This window comes from Scomber japonicus, chromosome 10 (genome assembly GCF_027409825.1).
Source record: "Scomber japonicus isolate fScoJap1 chromosome 10, fScoJap1.pri, whole genome shotgun sequence".
Lineage (NCBI taxonomy): Eukaryota > Metazoa > Chordata > Actinopteri > Scombriformes > Scombridae > Scomber > Scomber japonicus.
This window is the reverse complement of record NC_070587.1, coordinates 19521361-19542224: the sequence shown is the minus strand read 5'-3', so window position 1 is coordinate 19542224 and position 20864 is coordinate 19521361. Positions and strand designations below refer to the sequence as shown.

Below are 20864 nucleotides of genomic sequence, written 5' to 3'. Positions count from 1 at the left end.
ATTTCACAGCATTTCAGCTCCCTCAAGCTAATCAACACAAGGCCTATAAAATAAAATAAAAAGAAATAAAAAATGAATAAATTGTGTTGGTAAATAAAAAGTGTGCTGTGTAAGGTTTTTTTTAACCTGCATTTTTTAACCATCAAATGCTCTGCTCAACAATACAAGGGCTCTTTAAAGACATTTTCATTTGAAGCTGTTTGGAAAAAAACTTTCTAGTTAAAATATTATAATGTGCTTTTTTTATAGTGTTACAACTTATGTTGCTATCAAGGCCCAAGAGTCATTCTGTGGTCCTTCAACTCAGGAAATATTTGATAAAATATGTACAACTGCCAATTAAGAATTGCAGACTTAGTGATATCCTTGAAGAACTCCTGTAATACAACTGATTTTACCAGTCTACATTTATTATTACATGTTTATTTCCCAACAGAATTCTGCTGTGGTAAAAACAAAAAAAAGTATTTAATGATTTTTAGTGTGATTCATTTTTATTTTTTATATTTTTTGGCAGCAACTGATTCCTTGAAATGAAAACAGCAATCAGAATTAGCTTTTAAAGTTTCTGTAATGCTACTAGTATAACAAGAATACAGACTGCACAATCCTAAGTGTTCATAGCTCCAAAAAGAGCTCTGCAAACATAACCTGTGTCTATATAGAATCTTCCATAGTGTGTACAGAAAGTAGAATTGTCACCGATCCTGCACATTTTACAGTATGAAGCTGAGCAACATAATTGAATCAAGTCCACAAACTGACTTAAATCAACATAAAAATAGACTGAGGCAGGTATCTTGCGCAAAACGTGAATACTGATAACTTCTTCCTGAATGAAATTTCCACAATGAAGCGTTTTATCAGGATCCAAACAGATTTCTCCGACTTTGGTTTCTGATCCAGTACAAAGGCTCTCAGTCGGTGTTGCTTTGTTTGTTGATTCTCCGTCAGACATTGTTTGTTTGGTTTGAGGTATTTTGGAAGGGTATTAAACCATACATCGGAGTTGTGTACAAAGTTGGAGGTTTTACAGACGGCACGCACACACTGAGATCCTCAGCAGGCGCTTTGTCTTTGTTTCATGGTTGACAATGATCTTCATGCTGCTATCATATACAAGCCAGGAACGACGACATATGAAGCCTTACAAAAGACTTGTCAGGAAACCACAGGTGTGTGTGTTTGTGTGTGTGTGTGTATTTCCAGTGAGCATACATACATTTAGGGTAATAACACACCTTGAAGCTTTAGAGGTGAACCTCGAAGAAAAGATCAAACATCCCATGCACTGGGATAAACATACCCCTTCCTTATTTACATTCTCCTCTATGTGACTGTAACAACAGAGTGACACCTCTCTATCATTGCCTTTATCAGATGACACAAATATATGCTGTGTATCTCAGGTCTATGGGTCAAACTGGCTTGATGTAATGTATAGAATCAAAGTGTAAAGCAGAGCACACATTTCAGTGCTAACATCAGTGTATCCCTGTTCTATCTAGGCAAAGGCAGACACGAGTTATGGGGGTTAATACTCCCTCCCTATGTTCCCACCAGCCCAGGTAATTTTGTTATTTCGTTTGTGCCCTCTGTCTACACCCACCCCTGTCTGCTGTACATAATGGTCCCAGCCCTGAGAGGAAGCAGGCATTTACTTATACAAAACCTTGAGGAAATCCCTACCAATCCTCAGGGCTCACGTTCAGCAGCGCCCAAAACACAAAGGCTATGCAAATCTGCCCAGCCTGCGTTTATCTACCCTCGGTTTCCGTTTGCACCACGGGAACCAGCATTGTGCCGTGCGTGGCGATTATCGCATGTAATTTACATAGAATACGCACAGGAAACAGTGCACTGATCTCTAACAAAGCAGGAAAGAGTCTCTATCGGCTCAGCAGCTATCTGACGGCACAGCAAAATTACAGGTTTAGCTGTGGGGTATTAAACCTACAAGGTGTTTTTTATTTCTGGTGTGCAGGGAACACTATCTCCTCCAAATGTTGCTTGTTTATCTGCCTTGTTTGTTTTATAACCCAACTCTAGCAGCCCCTTTCCGAGGAAGCTGCATCTTCAGCCGGGCTAATCTGCCCTCTGCCTGTGTTTCCTTTGTCAGTGAATCCATGTATCAACACAGTGAGGTGCAGCCAGATCGAGGAGGTGTGTAATTGCACAAAGACACTCATGCTAATATAGCTGGGAGAGTGAGTGTGTGTGACTGACTCAGCCGACACGAGACATGTTGTGAGTGTGAGGAATGGAAGTCATAACACTGCAGCATGGCTTCACCCATACAAAGGGTGGTACTGTAAGTACTCTATCAGAAACTTGAGACATGTGGGCGAGATGAGAGATCAAATTCCTGATGCAGACACTTTACCTGCAGGGCTGCCTGAGGAAGAAAACCCCACAACTTGCTGCTTATAGTACCTTTAGCTGGGGGTCATCTGGAGGTTACTGTACATTACGAGTCTCTTTCAGCTCTCGCTAAAGCTGAATGTTAAGGCAGTGGTATACATTTAGTGAAATCAGAACTGCTCAGATTAGACTGTTAAAAAACACAAAGCAAAGAGAAAGTATTGAAAGTTGTGTGGAAAAAGCTGTCGCCAAAGTGCCATAAAAGCTGGTGCTGGACTCTGGCAATGTAGCTGTTTGATTTCTCAAAAAGGTGCAGAAATCTTCTGTCATGCTCTGCAAGCAACTATGCAGACATTCATTGAGAAGAGATGGAAACAATGTCAGTGAAATGGAAAGAGAAATGTCAATGGTTTTTCTGTTAAAAACTACTTTTTTGACTGACCTCAGACAATCACTGCTGTGAGAAGAAATTTCAGCAAGGTCCTGTTCATGCTCATGACACCAAAATCACACTTCATGTCATGTTATCTGAAAAAAGCTGCTAAAATGCATCTAAGTGTGGCAAGTGTGTTAAACCAAAGGCACCTAGGTCAATATTATCATCATCATCATCTTTACACCACATTGACGAGTGGTGTCTGAGATAACACATTTAAAGTTATAATTCAGTTTTAATTGTACCCTTGATTGTAGTATTCCCATCACAAAAATATGTCACTTTTAAATTCACAGTAGAGATAAGCAGTGTACTTTCTTGTTAACGGCATTGCAGTTGATCAGAGGAGAGGACAGCTTGCTGCCCGTTTATCATCTGAATAGTTGAGTTAATTATTGGTTGGTTCAATGTCGCCAGTCAGGAGGCTATATCAAGCAGAACAGACACCCATCTGATTTTGTTCCAAGAAGACAGGCGAAAGTACACTGCCGTCATTAATATAACACTGATTCTTTCAGAGCGGGCCCTCCAAAGGCCAGTCACAAGCCTAGCATGGGGTTCTTACAGTACAATAGGCACCCTTACAGGCTTATCACCCCCGTCATCTTCATCATTATAATAATCATCAGTGGTATGATGCGGCTCAGTCATCAGTTTTAAGTATGACACCAGTGACTTTTCTTTATCTCTTAAAATGTTGCACACATAACAAAAAGCCTGTTGCAGAACACAGAATGTGTTCTTACAGTGAGACAAGGAGATTTTGAATCTCACTTCTGCAGTAAGTGTAAACGAAAAAAGAAATCTTATTACACTGGGTTAGGATTTGAGATTGGTGTGATTGCTTTAATTTGCTGCAAAGCCAATGCTACAGAGTATTATAGTGTTATACATGTTGGATTTGGTGCACCACCATGACAAATGAACACACGACCACAAATGTATGACTGTTAACAACTGCTTTGGGGTTTATTTTACAATTGAGAAATAAATGAAACAAACTAATCAGTGCTAAAAAGTTTTTTTGTTTTTTTTTACAATATTGTCGATAAAACATTGAAATGTATAGTCATTGTGCATCGCTTATTTATTTTCCACACCATTTCATGCATCAAATTGGATGCAAGTATAATTAAAATCATTTCTGTAAACCAAGCCAAAGAAGCTAAATTTGTATTTTCTTTAAAAAAGGACATTTTGTAGCTCTACAGCATATATCTATATACATCATCTGTTTTTATTTTTTATCATTTTTGTATATAAAATGACAATATAAAAGTTAGAGAATGCACACACCTTAAGATACAAAGAATGTTGAGCTGTTTCAAATGGTAAGATATGTCTTATGGAGTACTGACATTTCACTGGTAATCATTTACATGTAATGGACTGTTCTCTTTACAGTTGAATAAAGCGACACAATTTAGAAAGAGAAAGTTTTAACAAACCATACAACTGGAAAATTGCTATAAGGTGATACTTCACAACAAGGAAAAGTTTTTTGAGCAAACTTGCATACTGACGGCCATTCATTTTTACTGATTGACTCGTAACCAGAAGCAGCATTTCAGTTTTTCCAAATGTTCACATCATCTTTTTTCTAATACACTGACAGATTTATGAGCAGGCCATTCATCATCAAAAACATTGCAATGACAGGAATCCAAAAAAGGACCGAGGGAAATGATAATCCTTAATCTTTTAAAAATCAATCTGATTTTGACAAATGCAGGATGTTTAAAAACATGTTCTCTTTACAAATTCAAAATTCAACTGTCTAAGGTGCTACTTCAGTCGTTCAGGATATTCTTTCATTCTTTTGGTGTATACATTTAATTTTCATCTTCTTCATATCAAGTATTATACAGTTTCCTCTTTCCCCAATTCTTTTCCACACACCACTTTTACCATTGAAGCAGTAGTTGTATTTTTGCCATGAAAAGATTAAAATCTTGTGTTTAACCTTGATTCACTAAAATACATGCACAGATCAGACAAATAGCATATAAATATATTACAAAATAAGTGTAAAAAAGCTTGGCAAAACAAAAACAAATCAACATGAAAAGACATGGTCCAGTCAGGCAGTTATCACAACAAAAATAATAAGACTGATTTTTTTTTCTTCTGGCGGCTCAGTTCGGCCCAGTGCAGTAACTGTGAACAATGTCATTTTAGTGCAATGAAATTCTAGTCAGTTCCACAGCTGTCAGTCTCTACCCTCAACTTGAGACCTCACTTAAACCTTTTCCATCTTGTCTAGCTTCTCCAGTTTCTCCAAAGCTGTGACAAACACCAGGTGGTCCTCTGGAGATTTGCCGTGGGTCTTGCTGAGGTGCAGTTTGACTGCGTGTTTGCTGACGAATGTCCGATTGCAAAGTCTGCACTGGTACACAGAGCCTGTGTCGTCCTCTGGCGTGGTCAAGGCTGACAGGGGGCTGCCGAATGTCATTTTGTCTGTGATCACCTTTGAGGCAGCCTGCTGCTCCCGTAGGTGCTCAGTTGACAGTTTGGACAGGTCCTTCAAGCTGAAGCCCAGGTGAGACTCCAGGTGGTTGATGTAGGAGGAGGGAGTCCTGAACTGGGAGGCACAGTCACCACAGAGGAACACAGGCTGGCACGAGTCCATGTTCTTGAGAAACTTGGTGCCCCCAGTCCGTCTCAGCTGGTACTTGACATTAGCCAGCCAGTGGGATATGGTAGTCATGGAGAGGCCTGTGAACTTACAGATGTGGACCCTTTCCTGAGGGCCCAGGTCAGTCATGGCGTAGCGGCCCTCTGAGGTCTCCCTCAGGCTGGAGGCAAACTGTGCCTGTAGGATGAGGAGGTGCTGGGGATTCCAGTTGGACTGCCTCCCTTTCCTTTTCTGTACTGGGGACAGATCCTCTAGGGCATCCTCAAATGCACTGCCATCTGCATCTGACTTCTCTGAGATGGAGGAGGGAGTTGAAGATTTGGGCGTCAGTCTTCCAGTGAGGTTTTTGACCATATCAGAAATGTCCATCAGAGCATTCTCTCTCAGAGGGGATGAGACTGTGTCAGGGAGGGAAATGAGGGGTTTGTTACCATTTACACTATTGTTGGTCAAGAGCCCACTGCTGCTGTTGTTATTGTTATTGTTGCTATTAGTAGGGGCCTTATTTTTACTCAGGTCTATGGGCTGGTCACTGTTATCATACAACTGATAGTGGTTGATGGGCTCAGCTACCTTGCCCTGAGGAGTTGGGTTGAAAGCTGGCTTATCCATCATGCTGTTGCTGATTTTGTAAAGCATAGATAGTGGGTCTGCAGCTGGGCTTACTGGTTTGGAGGCTTTACCCAGGTGTGTGTTCATGATTGACTGGAGTGCACTGAGAGGGTTGATGAAAGGACTTTCCGGTGAGTGATCAGTGATGATGCCGAGACTGTTGCCATTAGTTACTGGGGATTGGCATGCCTCAGAACCGTTCTTTGAATGGTTGTTATGGACATCTACTAGGCTCTCCTTGGGCTCTTTCTTGCAGATGAGCTCTGAATCTACACTGCCTGGGCTGCTACTTCTCATACCAGATAGTTTACCTACAGAAAGGTCATTTGGAGATGCTAATTGCTCTCTCTGCTCTTTCATTGCCGGAGAGGGGGATTTTACTAATGACGGGGGCCGACATCGCTCCAAGCTCACCATCTTCTCCTCCTTTTCTTTCTTCACAGTGGCAGCTTTCCCTGTCACTTTCTCCACAAGCTCCTCCATGGCAGTGACATTGCTCCTGAGGGGAGTAGGGGAAGAAGGACTCCGAGGTGAGTGGATGACTGAGTTGGGGTCAGTCACCAGGCCTCGAAGCCCACTATTAAACATTGGCTGCATCTGGACACTCTGGATGGTTGGGGGGAGAATAGTAGAGGAGCTCTTCATGGCACCCTGCAGCTGGTAGGCTGCATGAATGCTAGGGTAGCCTCCCCATGTGGGTGTGCCTGTCTGGGCCTTGCTGATGGCACTGGATACTGTGTTCTCAAGGGATTTTAGAATATCTAAACCTTCTTTGGGTGTTTCTTCCAAATCTTCTTCTCTAAGATATTTATATGATGTGGCGTCAGTCTCAGATTTCTCACCTGAGTCGTCTTTCTCTTCCTTGATTTTTCTTTCCATTGGCTCACCACCTTCAACCACTTTTTCATCTTCACATGATTCTCTCTTTTCCTCTGAACCAGAGGAGAGGGCAGGGGACACTGGCTGGGACTTAACACTACTGGGAACAGGGAGTCTGGTGGTGGTTGGCGGCAGTGGGATAGACTGAATCTTCTCTTCTATCACAGGATCAAAGACTAGCTGCTTGCCCTTCTTAGATGCAGAATTTGTGACCTTCAAAAAGTGACCTGTAACCATCATGTGGGCAGTCAGCTGTTGCAGTGTATCATGAGAGCTCCCACACTCCATGCATTTGAGGATCTGGGCTTTACGAGCTTCAAACTGCCATGTGTAGCTGGCACCATTCTGGTAGCCATAACGGTTGTTTGCCGTAACATAGGGGTTAGCTGCTGCTTTTGAATCTTTGCCAATATCCCCAAGAGATAGGCTGCCACCACCACTACCTGCATGGAGAGAGTCTGGGGAACATGGGGAGACTATAGCATCTTGAATAGCTCGTTTTTTAGCTGAAGTGGGCATCAGCTTAGTGGCCAAGGCTGGCACTGGTTCTTTGAGAGGCACTTTCTGGTAATGCTTGGTCTTGATCATATGAACACTGAGATCTTGCAGAGACTCAAATGAGTGGCCACAGTACATGCACTTCAGCACCTTCTGGGCATCCTCTTTCCCCTCCATCTCCATCAGAGAGCGCTTACGTGGTTTGGACCAGCGCTTTCCCTGATCTTCCTCTTTGTCCTTGTTGTCATCTCGATAGTGGCCCGTCTCATTCATGTGAACCGTCAAACCCACCAGAGTGTCATAGGCAGCACTGCAGTCTTTGCAGCGAAACTTGCTTGCACCAGTGAAGACAGAGCCATACAGCTTATTGTTCTGCCGGTAGAGCTGCACTGTGCTGAAGAGGCTGGGCTCTGGTAAAAGGTGGTAGGGGGTCTGCTGAAGAGTTTTGGCAAGTGCTGCCTGGTGCCAGTCATAGGCTACACCGCTACCATTACTAGCTAAACCAGTGTTGCTCCCACTGCTGCTGGTTGCACTATGGCTGCTAACAGAGCTAGCTGCTGTGCCATTAGTATTGCCACTTGTGCTGCCTGTGTGGTTGACAGTGGCACTGGAGCTCCTGCCATTGTGGTGACTGTTAGCCATGCTAACCCCACTGGTCTTGTTAATGGTTGTTGTTGTGGATACAGGGGCAGTAGAAGCAGGCTCTGGAGTGGCAAGGGCACTATTGACACTGCCAGCTGCTGCAGGCTTAGATTTCATGATGTCCATCGTGATACTGGACCAAGAGGCATCTGAGATGAGGTTTGCATAGACGGCTTTCATCTGAGCCAGGCTATCCTGGAAAGAGAGGCCGTTGTTGGGGCGGAAGGGCAAAGGGGTGCCTTCCCGGTCATGACCGTCCCTGGAGGAGGTGCTCTTGAAGTCCGTAAGTCGGTCGCTGGCATCACTGAGCGGAGACCCGTATCCAGCATCAGGGTTGGTGCCATTGCTGAGTGGAGAGTCTCTGTAACTAGGTGGCTGGCCTCCGTCTACATCTTCCTCTTCCTCATTGCACAGGAACTCAGTGTCCTGACCGTCTAAAGAGAGGCCGTCGTCCTGCAGGTGCTCTTCCTCATCGTGAGGGGCTGCCTTAAGCTCGTCCTCGGGCATGTACGCTGGAGCACAGACAGAAGACAAAAAAAAGGGGAGAAAAGAAGAGAGGAAAAAGAGGTCAGCTCAGTGAAATTAAAGATTTACAGCACACTAACAGGACCACTGTCAAAATAACATGGAATGAATACTCAATGATGGGAAATGTAGGCTTTTATTCTCAACCAATGTGAGTGTGTGTATGTGTCTGTATGCATGCATGCATGAGTTTGTGTGTATTTTACACACATGTGGCTCTGAAAGCCTGTGGTGAAAAAAGCCTCCAAGGGAAAAATAAATCACTGAGCTTCTGACAGTTGTCCTTTTCCTTCCCAACTCCCTATTCCTCCACACATGCCTCATGTTCCCCAGGAGTTGACTGGCTGTTTGGCCTTGTTAGCCAGCTGCATGCTTGCATGTTCAACTCCCCCTTTCTCTTTCTTTCTCTCTTCCCCAAGCTTTATTGCCTCTCACTCATCCAGTCCATGAAGTTCAGCTCCTCACATGTTCATGTTATGCAACTGATCGGGAGGGAGAGCAAAAAAAAACTCACTAATTTGGATATTGCAGCTTTTCCTATCCCACTCCGATGAGCTGAAGGTCACTTCCACTTGAGCTAATAAGCACAAAAACTGACATAACAGTGATTCTTGGATTGAAACTGCCACAGTGATGGCTGAGGCAGGGAGTCAGGGGCAGATAGAATATGCATTTGCAAAGTCTTCTACTGTTCTATGATCCAAAATGGCATGGACAATGAATAACAAAAAGACACAAACATGCGATCAAAGATGAAGTAGTGGAGAAAGGGAATTAAACAAGGCTGAGGTGTAACAGGTTTACCAGGCAAATGAGATAGAAGGCCAGATCTTGTGTGTGTATGCAACTGCATACTCGGGAAGACACAGTAAGCATCAGTAAGTAGGAAAGACAGGAGGTGGTTAGGGGGAAAACAAGTGAATAAAAAGAAGACGTGGGGGAGGAAGAAAAAGTGAGCAGGAGGTGGTGGGTTTGGTAGGCGGGGAGGGGGCTGTAAAAGAAAAGGGAGAAAGAAAAGAGAGAGAGGGTGAGGGAGGCAGGGAGACAGGAAAGACGGCCCCCTAGCTTCTTCCTTTATCTCCTTCCTGCATGGTGAGATGTGTGTCCTAGATGCCAGTATCAGTCTCTCCTGATGAAACAGATGTGCTGTCAGCTTCAAACGGCACGCTAACCTGTCATATCATAATCTAAGTGGACATAATACCTGATATATATACACTGGCACCATTTACTGCTGCCTGAGAGGAGATGGGTGGAGGAGGTGGGGGAGGTGAGCAGCTGCACCATCCACTGTGACTGTGTGATGATGTGCATGCGTGTGCGTGTGAGTGCCTCGGTAAGTGCCTGTTTGCAAATGCGTTTTTGCCGGCATGCTCACCTTCCCATGCCTATGTGTGTACTTTACACACTCATACATGTTTGCTCTTACAGTGCAAACCTGAACCCACAACCATAATACTGCCTATAAGTCTGAGTTCAGTGTGTGCTACTGATACACCCTTCTCCAAATGAGCAACATACTCCCCCAACGTCTGACAGGATTTCAGTGAAATGAGAGCACTACAGGAGAACCTGGCTGCGCTTCAATCCCACTGACAGACTGAGACCGAGACAGTTTCTAAAACTCCTGAAAATCCCTAACACAGCAGATTAGCATTATGTGCTGTACTCTGTACAACACATCTGCAGAGTGTCTTCTGTTACAGTGCCTTCCCCTACACTAACCCGCTTCTAGAACATGAGGCTATCAATACATATCAGCCATTTAATATACAAGGCACCATGCAGAACGGCTATCCATTCTTCACAAACCTGCACCAACAGTGCAAACATACAGTAGGAATTACCTATCTGAGTCACTCAGATCAGCTGCAGCCAAAAAATAGCTAAACCCCAATAGTTGGCAGTGCTTAATACACACACACACACACACACACACACACACACACACACACACACTCACACACATACACACACAGAGAGAGCAGGAATGAGAAGCAGCAGATCAGAAATATCCCTGGGTGAGTGACAAAACACAGACTGCAGCAGGGAGGGGCTTCGAACGATGAGCAGGTCGCCAGGGAACCCTTTGACGATCCCTGTCAATCAATGCCTGTCCTGCCATGTTGTCATGGAAACAACAAAGAGGGAGATATCAAAAGCACACAGACAAAAGACTGGCAGAGACAGACATCTGTAAAAATCACAGGCAGCAAGTGGACGGCTTCGCAAACCATAAATGTACAACATTGGTGATGAAACATCATAAATGTTATCCTGAAATAAAATATCTGCATCCGTTTTGACATGCTTCTCTGTTCTGACAGTATGCGCAAGTCTGAAGCACGAGGAAGGAAAAATATTAAGGGCTACACATCAACTGTATCTGTTCAATCACTGCTACTTGACAATGTGTGATTCTGACTGGTGACCAGATTAAACCTCCTTCTCTTGTCCTGTATGCTCATATGCAAAGCAACACCAGCAGTAAGGGGTGGGCTTGGAAAGGGGTAAGGCTGGCGTGCCGTCCCTGGCGGTTTGGTTTGCCGAGTGGGTGATGGCTGTGAGCAGGGCCATCTGCACGGGCGCCAAAGCGCCTGTCACTTTTGCTCGGGGACGTGCCGCCATCAAGGAGACAGGCGGCAGCGTGGCCAGGATAGCACCGCAGACCCACTGTCAAAAACAGCAGCGATCAAGCCCGCCACCAGCCACGCCAGATCACCAACAACACACACCAAGAAAGCCAGAATGAGCATCCTAATGTATCACTGATCTCCCAATACCTACACATATGGTTAATGCACTATTAATAAAAAGGGATGTAAAATATGTTAAGTATCAAAAAGAGTACTGGCCCCTTTGGATGTTATAAAGAGCCCTTTTTAAAAATGCATAATGCACAAATGGATTGACATACCCACTTTATGGTGCTGTAAAAGTAGGTGTTATCAAAGGTTTTCATGTCTCATGCTACCAAATATACTTTGGGCTACAGACCCTTATTTGATTAGATGTAAGAGCTTGAAAGAGCTGAAGTGTTTTTTTTTCCTCATCTGCCTCATTTATTATTATTCTCATTTAAATGAAAGAGTACCTGGAGGACTACCCCAACCGAAGTACCCGTGAAGCACCCTCGATTCTGATTTGTACCTAATATATACAGATTAAACAATGCTGGGGCGTCACTACAGCTTTTCCGTTTCCAATCTGTCCCGATGAAACTCAGGTTTGTGCATTTAACACTAGTTCTCACAGAACAGACCAGAGCGGAGTGTGTGCAGCCCCGTTGTGCAGAACAAACAGACAGTTTGATATGATATTTTTCAGATGAAAAGAGTGTGGTGAACGCCCTGTATCCTGCCTCAACACAACACTGGGCCTCACAATGTGACAACATGCTCGACCTACGTACAGATCATCTCTAAAACATTCCCACAAAGCTTGACTGTGTGTATGACTTGATTTTTGTAAATGATACCAAATGAAATACAACCATGGAACACGTCAGCATTTTGGCATGGAGTAAAGCAGAAACACATCACTCCTTTTCAAAACTTTGCTATCTTTCTCCGCCCTACCCATTTTTTTGCCTTCTCCCTTTTCTTTGCTGAGAGTCTGCTGGTTGTTAAATCAATAAAACTCTCTGTCAGGCTCACGGAGCTTCACCATTTGGCCGCTGTCAAAGCCAAACAAACCAGATAAGAAAGGCAGAAAGGCGATGAAATGAGAGAGAGAGAAGGAAAAGAAGGGGATGAAACCAGTCAGCCTCCCCTCACCACCACCTCCACCACTATCAGCCCCATTTCTCCAACACCCTTCCTTCTATTTATTTACACACATTTCTTTATTTATTTGATGTGAGTTTGGGAAGAGGGGGCAATCACAGCAGTCATTTGCGGCACTAATGTCCAATCACGGGCCCCTTCACTCATGTGATTTAGGCAGTGCAGGAGTGGGTTCGCGGCAGAGAATGATGGGGGGGTAGGTGGTGGTGGTTTGGTGGGTGGGGGGGCAGAGGCCGTTTAGGCCGGCCCCTAATAGGAAACTGGCAGTCTTATTCCTTCCCCAGATTCTGTTTGTCACCCTGCTCTCCATTACGTGCCTCTCAACCCTGATGGCTTTGGACAGGAGCTGATCAAAAAGCCATCGCTTGACCTACACGCCGTGGCAGAACGAGACATGCGCGCCCTGCACAGAGAGATGGGGAGAGAGGGAGATGAGATAGAAGAAGAGGAGGAGGGGGAGTGTATGTCAGTGTATGTGCAGAGACGAGAAAGAGTGCGGCGGTGAGGAGGGAGGATGGAGGAAGGAGGAGGAGGGAGAAGGGAGGAGGGGGTGATAGCTCTCGGACCGGGACAAGAGGGCTGTAAATAAAATGACATTATTATTTCCTCTGTCCCGTCATGTAGAAAAGCCAATTATGGTAATGCTGCTGCCGGCGTGTCAGAGGGAATGCTGGGATGTGCTTCCCGTGAAGCGGCTAACATGAGAGCAATGCCCTGATCAGGAACACGGGCCTCAGTTTGACAAGAGACTGTACAGATAGGGAGAAGAAGAGAAAGAGAGAGAGAGAGATAGAGAGAGAGAGAGAGAGGGAGAAACAACAGAGGGAAAGATATGCGAAGCTAACCACAAAGCTCTATCTGGTCCTTGTTTCCTTAACTGACAAATATCAAGCTATATCTGCAGGAGAAGAATTTAAATGATTCCTTAACAGCTGGGTTCAGGGATCCAATGCCTGCAGGAAGGGGGGGGGGGGTAACATGTTTACCTCATGTTATACTTATCACATTTAATTTTCACTGCAGCAGTCAGGTATGTAAAAGATGATAAGTTGTAGGAATCCTGTTGGATTTGATAAAAAAAGGAACAAAATAAGCACCTGCGAGGAGGTCTGTCACACAGAATCCAATGCAGTGCAGCTCCATGATATGAAAATGATTGACCAAGAGAAGCTTTCAACCTGAAAAGTTCAGGAGTTCATGAATTATACTCTGTCACACCTCAAAATTTGACGAGATGAATTATGCAAAGACGGTGGTGAAAGAGCCGGATATTGAGGGTGAAGGCGATCATTTACTTTAGAAGCTAATTCGTTCTCATCTCATCTCAGGCTTCTCCCGGTATCCCGTTCGTAACATTCCTCCTTGCACTTGATAGGGGGGCTCTCCTTAAAATAATACCTCAGCTACCTTTCTCATTTTCACACACCTCCATCACCCCCCCCCCCTTTCTTTTTTTTTCTCCCACCCTCCTCCTCCTCCTCTTCTTTCCAGCCTTGCTCACACGCCCACATGGGCCCCTCCCAAGCGGAATAATGGGAGCATATGGCCTAGGCAGCACCTACAGGGCCTTAAATAACTGCTGCAGCATTCCAGCTCGCTGTACCAATTTATCTCTCACCCCGCTCTCCACCCCATTTCAAAACACTTCTAGCCTGAGTTGAGCTCAGCAGACAGCAGCGGATGGGACACGTTGTTCTTCAGACACATAGCTACATAATGGACTGACGTGGAAAGTGGTGTAAATGTGAATAAATGCTGTGCAAACAGGATTAGTGTTGAAATTCTGTATTATTGGCAGATATTCAGTGAGTCAACCACCAGCCTACCCGGTGATCATTTGCACTCGTGGCTGCATGCAAACACTTTAAAAATAAGCCATGATTTGTTACAGTAGGCCAATAGCATAATGTTAAGTCACAGCACAGATTATTTAGAGAAAACCATTTGTTAGTGTATTTTTGCCCTGCCAGCATAGAGCAGTGTTGGATAGTCTGTCACTGCTGGTCAGACAGATATGGAGGAATATTTTCCTAGCTCTCGGCTAGCCAAGTTCAGTGTCTTTACCAGCTGATGCCATTTTGTTAATGTTTTGGGGAAGATATTGATCAGGTACCTGTGCACATTGCAGGTCACTCTGAATGAAAGCATCAGCTAAATACCACAAGGTATGCTTTATAAATTTATGATGGGCATACATCTAATCAGATTATTGTTGTGCGGGGTAAGGAGGGGTCAGAGGTCAGACAAGTAGCTAGTGCTAAGCTTGTACAGGTCACGCTCTCATGTAAATATGTCAATATGTCTCACAGACATCCTTCTATCCGACCTCTGGAGAATTATGTATGGATTAATGAGAGACCCGTGTGAGAGAATGTTGTGCATATGATTGTGTTCAGGCATGTGTAAGAACCAAGAGGCATGTGTGTGTGTGTGTGTGTGTGTGTGTGTGTGTGTGTGTGTGTGTGTGTGTGTGTGTGTGTGTGTGTGTGTGTGTGTGTGTGTGGTTCAAGACAGAGAGAGAGAGAGAAAGAGAAAGAGAGAGTGAGTGTGAAAGGTACTGCTGTTTTATTTATAGAATGAGCGCTATTTATACCCAACTCAAAGATCAGTTCAGAGAAGCAGCTTGTGGGCCACAGCCAAGATCACTCTCCATTACTGTGCATGCACAACACAGAAACACACACACACACACACACACGTATACACACACAGGGACACCTACACACACACACACATACACTTGCACTCATATACAAACTTGGGCTGCAAGCACCAGCATTTCCGCTTTTTACACATGCATGCAGTAACAACACAAGGAGACAGTTTACAGTATATCCAGCCGTGTGTTGGTTAAGGGGGTAGGTGGGGGTCGGGGGGTGTGAGCCCACACTGACTGACTGAGTGTTCTTCATGGAGTACAGCAGGCTTTAACATGCTGAGGGATCAATACAGTGAACCAGCGCCAATCGATTGCAATTCATCTGGCTATTTTTTTCTTTTTTTTTTCAAATTTTCATTCTCACCCACTCACACTGTGCACTGAGCTGATGCTGCTGTCCTGTGAGGCAATACATAAATAAACATACACACACATATGCATACATATGAACACATAAATACAATAACACACACACCTGAGTGGCTGAAACGATTGCACCCTCCATGCAACCAGGGGGTTCAATAAACCCGTATGGAATTTATTTATTTTTATTGAGCATATCAGTCCATCCTGGTCTTCTCTGCATAACAAGGCCTGTATAATTAAACCATAAATTTCAGTGCGCTCCTTTAATTACCACAGACAATGTCAGGAGGCAGCAGAGTAAACAAATGGCTTTGAAGTGAGCAAGGGGAAAAAAAAGAAGCTTCGACACAGCAATGGAGAAGCTGTTCATTTTGGTAGGGATGTTGTTGCACTTGAAAAGGATGAAATGTTCAAAAGAGTGTACGTGTATGGGAGTATGGAGTACAGTACGTATTTCTTTTTCCCTCCCGCCTTTTCTAAGAATGCTTTTGAGGGATGCAGGTTGTCTGTAGAGTGAAAGGAGGAATAATCAGTGTAACTGTATCGCTGCGAGCATGACTATGTGCAAATATGTATATTTGGATGAGCACGGTGTGCCTGCAACAACTAATAAAGTATATTTGAAAGTGTGTGTGTGTGTGTGTGGGGGGGGGTTTGTGCTTAAGCATTTGTTTTTCCTGAGCACACAGACGGCACAGGAAGGTGTGTTTCTGTTTGTATGTAATTTATTGGGAGTCAGGGGTTCTTGTCCCTCTTGACCATGACTGGAGATGTCTGCAGAACTGTGTGTGTTATACAGTTTATATATATGCTTGTGTGTGTGTGTGTGTGTGTGTGTGTGTGTGTGTGTGTGTGTGTGTGTGTGTGTACGTTTTAGGTCAATGTCAACACACAGGTCTGCTTCCCAGCAGCTTAGCTAATTACACAAGAGCCCTGAAGGCCACTTAGAACAGGTTAGCTAATTAACAAACAGGCTGATTGCAGATTAATTGAGAGGTGTTCCTAATCTTCACCCCTAAACGCAATGACAAATGCTAACTGGTGCTAATTAGGCCTGTATGGAGAGCCGAGAGTAGAGATTGTATTTACAGTTGCCGTGACTCATATAGACGTGTGGCTTATATCCAGCTGCCTTTTTTTTTACAGATGTGCCAACAGGTTAAGCGTATAAAACTTTAGTGAAACTAACAGGAAGCAAAAAGAAGTACTAGTCAAATGTGTCAGCAGCCTTTTTTATGTTGTTCTCAGTCTGGGCAGTATAGGCATGCATTTTTAATTGTATTTTTAATTAGTTTGTGAATTAGCTCTTTGGTATTATAATTTATTTTATTATTACTATCAATTTTGGTTGAGAATTGAGAACTGTTTATTTATTGTTGCAGTTTTACATATTTATGCTGTCACATTTGTTTATTTTAGAACTTAGTTTACGCCAGTTTTTATGCAAACATAATAACTATTATGATGGCTTGTATACTGTAATTATTATTACAATGCACAGAGCAGAAACTGAGAGGACCCTATTTTACATTGACAATGACATTTTTCTGTCTTATCTCAAAGTCCCAGATCACCTCTGACATATTTTCCCCTATAATTTTTCTCAAAAGCGGAAAGCAGAATGTTAAGACTATAATGTTTGCGGTTGACCTTTGAGTGTGTGTGTGTGTGTGTGTGTGTGTGAGAGAGAGAGAGAGCCTGTATGCGTGTGTGTAGGATTTAGGAACATTGAAGTCTGCTTGAACATGAATGGCTTGCATGGATCATGAAACCTGAGACGGCTTCAACACAATGGGCTGAGGTGGATTACAACACAACCAGCGCCCATCTGTGGGACACATTCACCTACCAATAGAAAACAGACTCCGCCTTGCACCCCCCCCACACAAACACAGCCCCAATCTCACAATTTTCACCGCCACTAAAACTACTCCCCAAGGCCCGACTTCTTCCAACTTCCATCTGCCTAGATAAATTTATCATACAGCTCCCCTGTCTATCACATACACACACCTGTGCCTTTTAAGCTGCCTGTCCCCCCCTCCAAACACACACACACACACACTCAAATTCCACCTGGCCTCTTTCAACCTCTGACCCCACCCTCACCCAAGTCTCCCTCCTTCCTATAATCCCTCTCTCAATCCATCGACTCCTTTGCTTCCTTTTTTCTTCACCACCACCTGCGCTTTTAAATCCCCGCATCAGGATGGACCACTTCACCTGAACACACACATAAACACACACACACACACTGCCAATGAATACACACATAAGCACAACAAGCACATAAACTCATGCACGAACCTGGACCCAAATCCCAGGAAACACACACAAGTGTTAAGTATGTACAAACACACACACACACACACACATACAATGTCCCTGACAAGACAACAGCCAGCAGCAGCTGCTTCCATCTCCTAGCAACGGCCAGCCTGATAGATGACCCCACGATGGATAATTACTGTAAATCACCACAGCTCACACACTAACAGAGAGAGAGAGGGGTGAGAGAGCTACAGAAAGACTGGGAAAGAAAGAGAGAGCGGGAAAGGAGAGAGAGAGAGAGAAAGAGAGTAGGGATCAGAAATAGAGGACCGGGACTGGTCATGTGTGCACTAATGCACCTTGATGAGCTCAAATTCATCTGCCTTTTGAAGCACACACACATTCAGTGCACACTCTCATGTCAAGACATACACAACCGATACACTCCAGCACACTGGCACACAAAATAAACCTGTATCTATATAAGGACGTTCATAAAATTGCACATTTGCATGTATGCAAATGTGCACGTTCACTTTCTGTCATGTACACAACACACAGGCAAACGCATGCACTCGAAGATACACATTGGCAGCATTGTGGCTGTAATCTGAAACCCCAGGCCCCGCCTCCCTACAGAGGCGCTTGTCTGTCAGAGATTCACCTCTTTTACACAGAGGCGCCAATGAAAGGCCAGACTGTGCTATAGGGTGGGTCTAACACCACAGGAAGAAGGGAGTATGGCAAGAACACAACTTACCCATGAAGCCATTATGATGGCCAGTCTTATATATTTAATAATAAAATGTCAGCTATTAACTGCACCTGAGCATACCCATGATCTGACTTTTTTAACTACAAAATTGATTTCTCATGGCTTGTCCATAATCTTTTAACTCTCCACTGACAACACTAAAGCACATTTACATAATTATAGACATGCATTCGGCATTGTGTGTATACCAAATTTAGCAAAAGGACAAACTACCCCCAGAAGTTTAAATAATTGCACTCTGAGCAAAGTTTACTCCAAATCATCAACAGATTCTCGATATGCACACGCAGCTGCTCCATTTACTTCCCCTTCATTTTCTGCTCTCCTAGACATGCAATCTGTCCCTCTCTTTCCCTTCTTTCTTTCCTTGCTTCCACTCCCTCCCTCCCGCCAACCCCCCCCTCCCTGTGCGAGTCCTGGCTGCTGCAGACATTTGATCTGGCTGCCTTGTGATAGATTGACAGGTAATGAGGAGGTTGAAGGGGCGTTGGAGACAGGAGCAGGTGTTCAGCACAGTCTTTTTGGCCAGCGCTAAGCTGCCATGTCCTTCACTGCTGCACCGCACCGCACCACTCCGCTTCCTCCCTCTCTCACTCAGTTCTTTCCCTCCTTCTTTCCACCATCCCCCCTTTCTCTTCCTGAGAGAAGAGGACTATGCAATCCATCACGCAGTGACACGGTCGGACATAGACTGTCTTTATATGGGGAAAAACGCATGGGCCGTGGAAATAAATAGAGAAACGAACATCGAGTCCCATGCTGGCAGAGGCAAACTAGGCCTCAGACTGATCAGTCAAACTGTGTCGAGGAGAGGATGAGACTGATTTGGAGCATCCTGTGTAGAGGAGACCGATATGGGTTCTTAAGATGCTGATACTAGTGTTGGGTTTGACTTCTATCATATTAGACAGATTGCCAGTTAAGAGTTTCAACCTCAAAATGTATTCCTGCCAGTTTAAAAAATGCCTCTCTGAAAGTCTCCCAAAAGCCAAACTAATGACATTCTTTTAGAATTAGCGGCTCGTCAAGGTAGGGAATGCAGGTTTCATTGCAGGATTTACACACTTAAGTTGGTGAGTAAATCCTCCCACACCACAGTGAGGTGCATTCTCCGGTCAGCCACCTGAAATAAAAACATAACAAACACATTCATATCCCAAATCCTATCCCCAACATATCAGAGAAGAATCCAGTATCAGCTAAAATATATATCGGTCCAATCCTACACCTATATACTGAGTCACACTACTCTTTGACCTGTTTCAATCCTGCTGACATAGCGAAGCACTGCTGTGCATCATACCTCACAAACTAAGGAGGAGAGAGCAGAGAGGAGGATGATGAGTGGGAAGATAGAGCAGAAATCTGAGGGTGAAGGAAAAGTAAGGACGAGCTGAATCAAAAAGATGAGCTGCCGGTGAATATATGAGTGTTTTCAAACGTGCAGTAAAAGATCGCTTGCTTTGGTTGCGCTTGAGGGTGGATTTGTCGCTTTGCTGCGATTAGGCTTTGCTTTTGTTGCATTTCACGAGTAAAATGTCAAGCAAAGCGAAATTCATCAACAAAAGCCGCAAGGTCAGGAATTTGGTGCAGGAAATGTCTTTGTTCTGAGGCTGAACTTGTCATTAAACTGTAATTCATGAAATGGTAAACCCAAAATGACCCAAGAGTTTACTGCAGTTGGGTCCCATCACACTGGGAAAATGTCTCTCTGTCCAGTTTCTCTGTGACATACAGTACTGTACGTCAGAGGTCTTCGGGTGGAAACCAACTGCTGTAGCCTAAAAAATATCTTAAATGCAGCGAAGGTGGAGTTTGCTCAGTCGTCATAAGAGCCAACAGACAGAGACAGTGGGGGAAAAACAAGGCTTGAGCCTATAAATCCACCCCTCCAGTTTACTACCCAACATTAAAGGACATGTCACCCTCCTAAATCAGCAGGCCGAGAGGAGACAGCAGGGCTAAAACAGGGAGCATTTGCATGTTCCCTCAAACATTCCTGAGAGGTGAACAAACCGTTCGACCACCTTCCTCCAGTTATATCAACATCGTAGTTCAAACACTTCAATTTGAGATTACGCACTACATGATGGATGCCATGGGCTTGCTGTCATGAAGCAAAGTGAGGGTTTGAATGCAAAGAGAAACTTACAATTCCTGTTATCTAGACTTTTTTTTATCAGCATTCCTACAAATGGATTTAAACAGTGAAATCCAGCACCTGGTCAGATGTCTGACCAGCTTTCTTACTTATTCATAGCTACAAAAACAGCATCACCTGGACAGTCTTACAGACAGTTTAATTATTTAAAATAACGGTAGATAAGAGTGTGTAGAATTAAAGAGGAAGCCACCAAGCTTAAAATTAGCCTTTCCCAATTGTCACCCTACTCAAAGAGAACCTGTTTTTTGAAAGAAGA

At 44.1% G+C, this 20864-nt stretch overlaps 1 protein-coding gene across 1 annotated transcript in view; it reads right to left on the bottom strand.

The window, feature by feature from the left end:
• Positions 1-3747: 3747 nt before the first annotated feature.
• LOC128365745 (teashirt homolog 1-like) overlaps positions 3748-20864 on the bottom strand; it is a 36119-nt gene continuing 19002 nt past the window's right edge. Inside the window, exon 3 of the mRNA XM_053326310.1 lies at positions 3748-8575. Within this exon, the coding sequence (XP_053182285.1) occupies positions 5037-8575 (3539 nt within the window). The 3' untranslated portion in view covers positions 3748-5036. The remainder of the gene's footprint in view (positions 8576-20864) is intronic.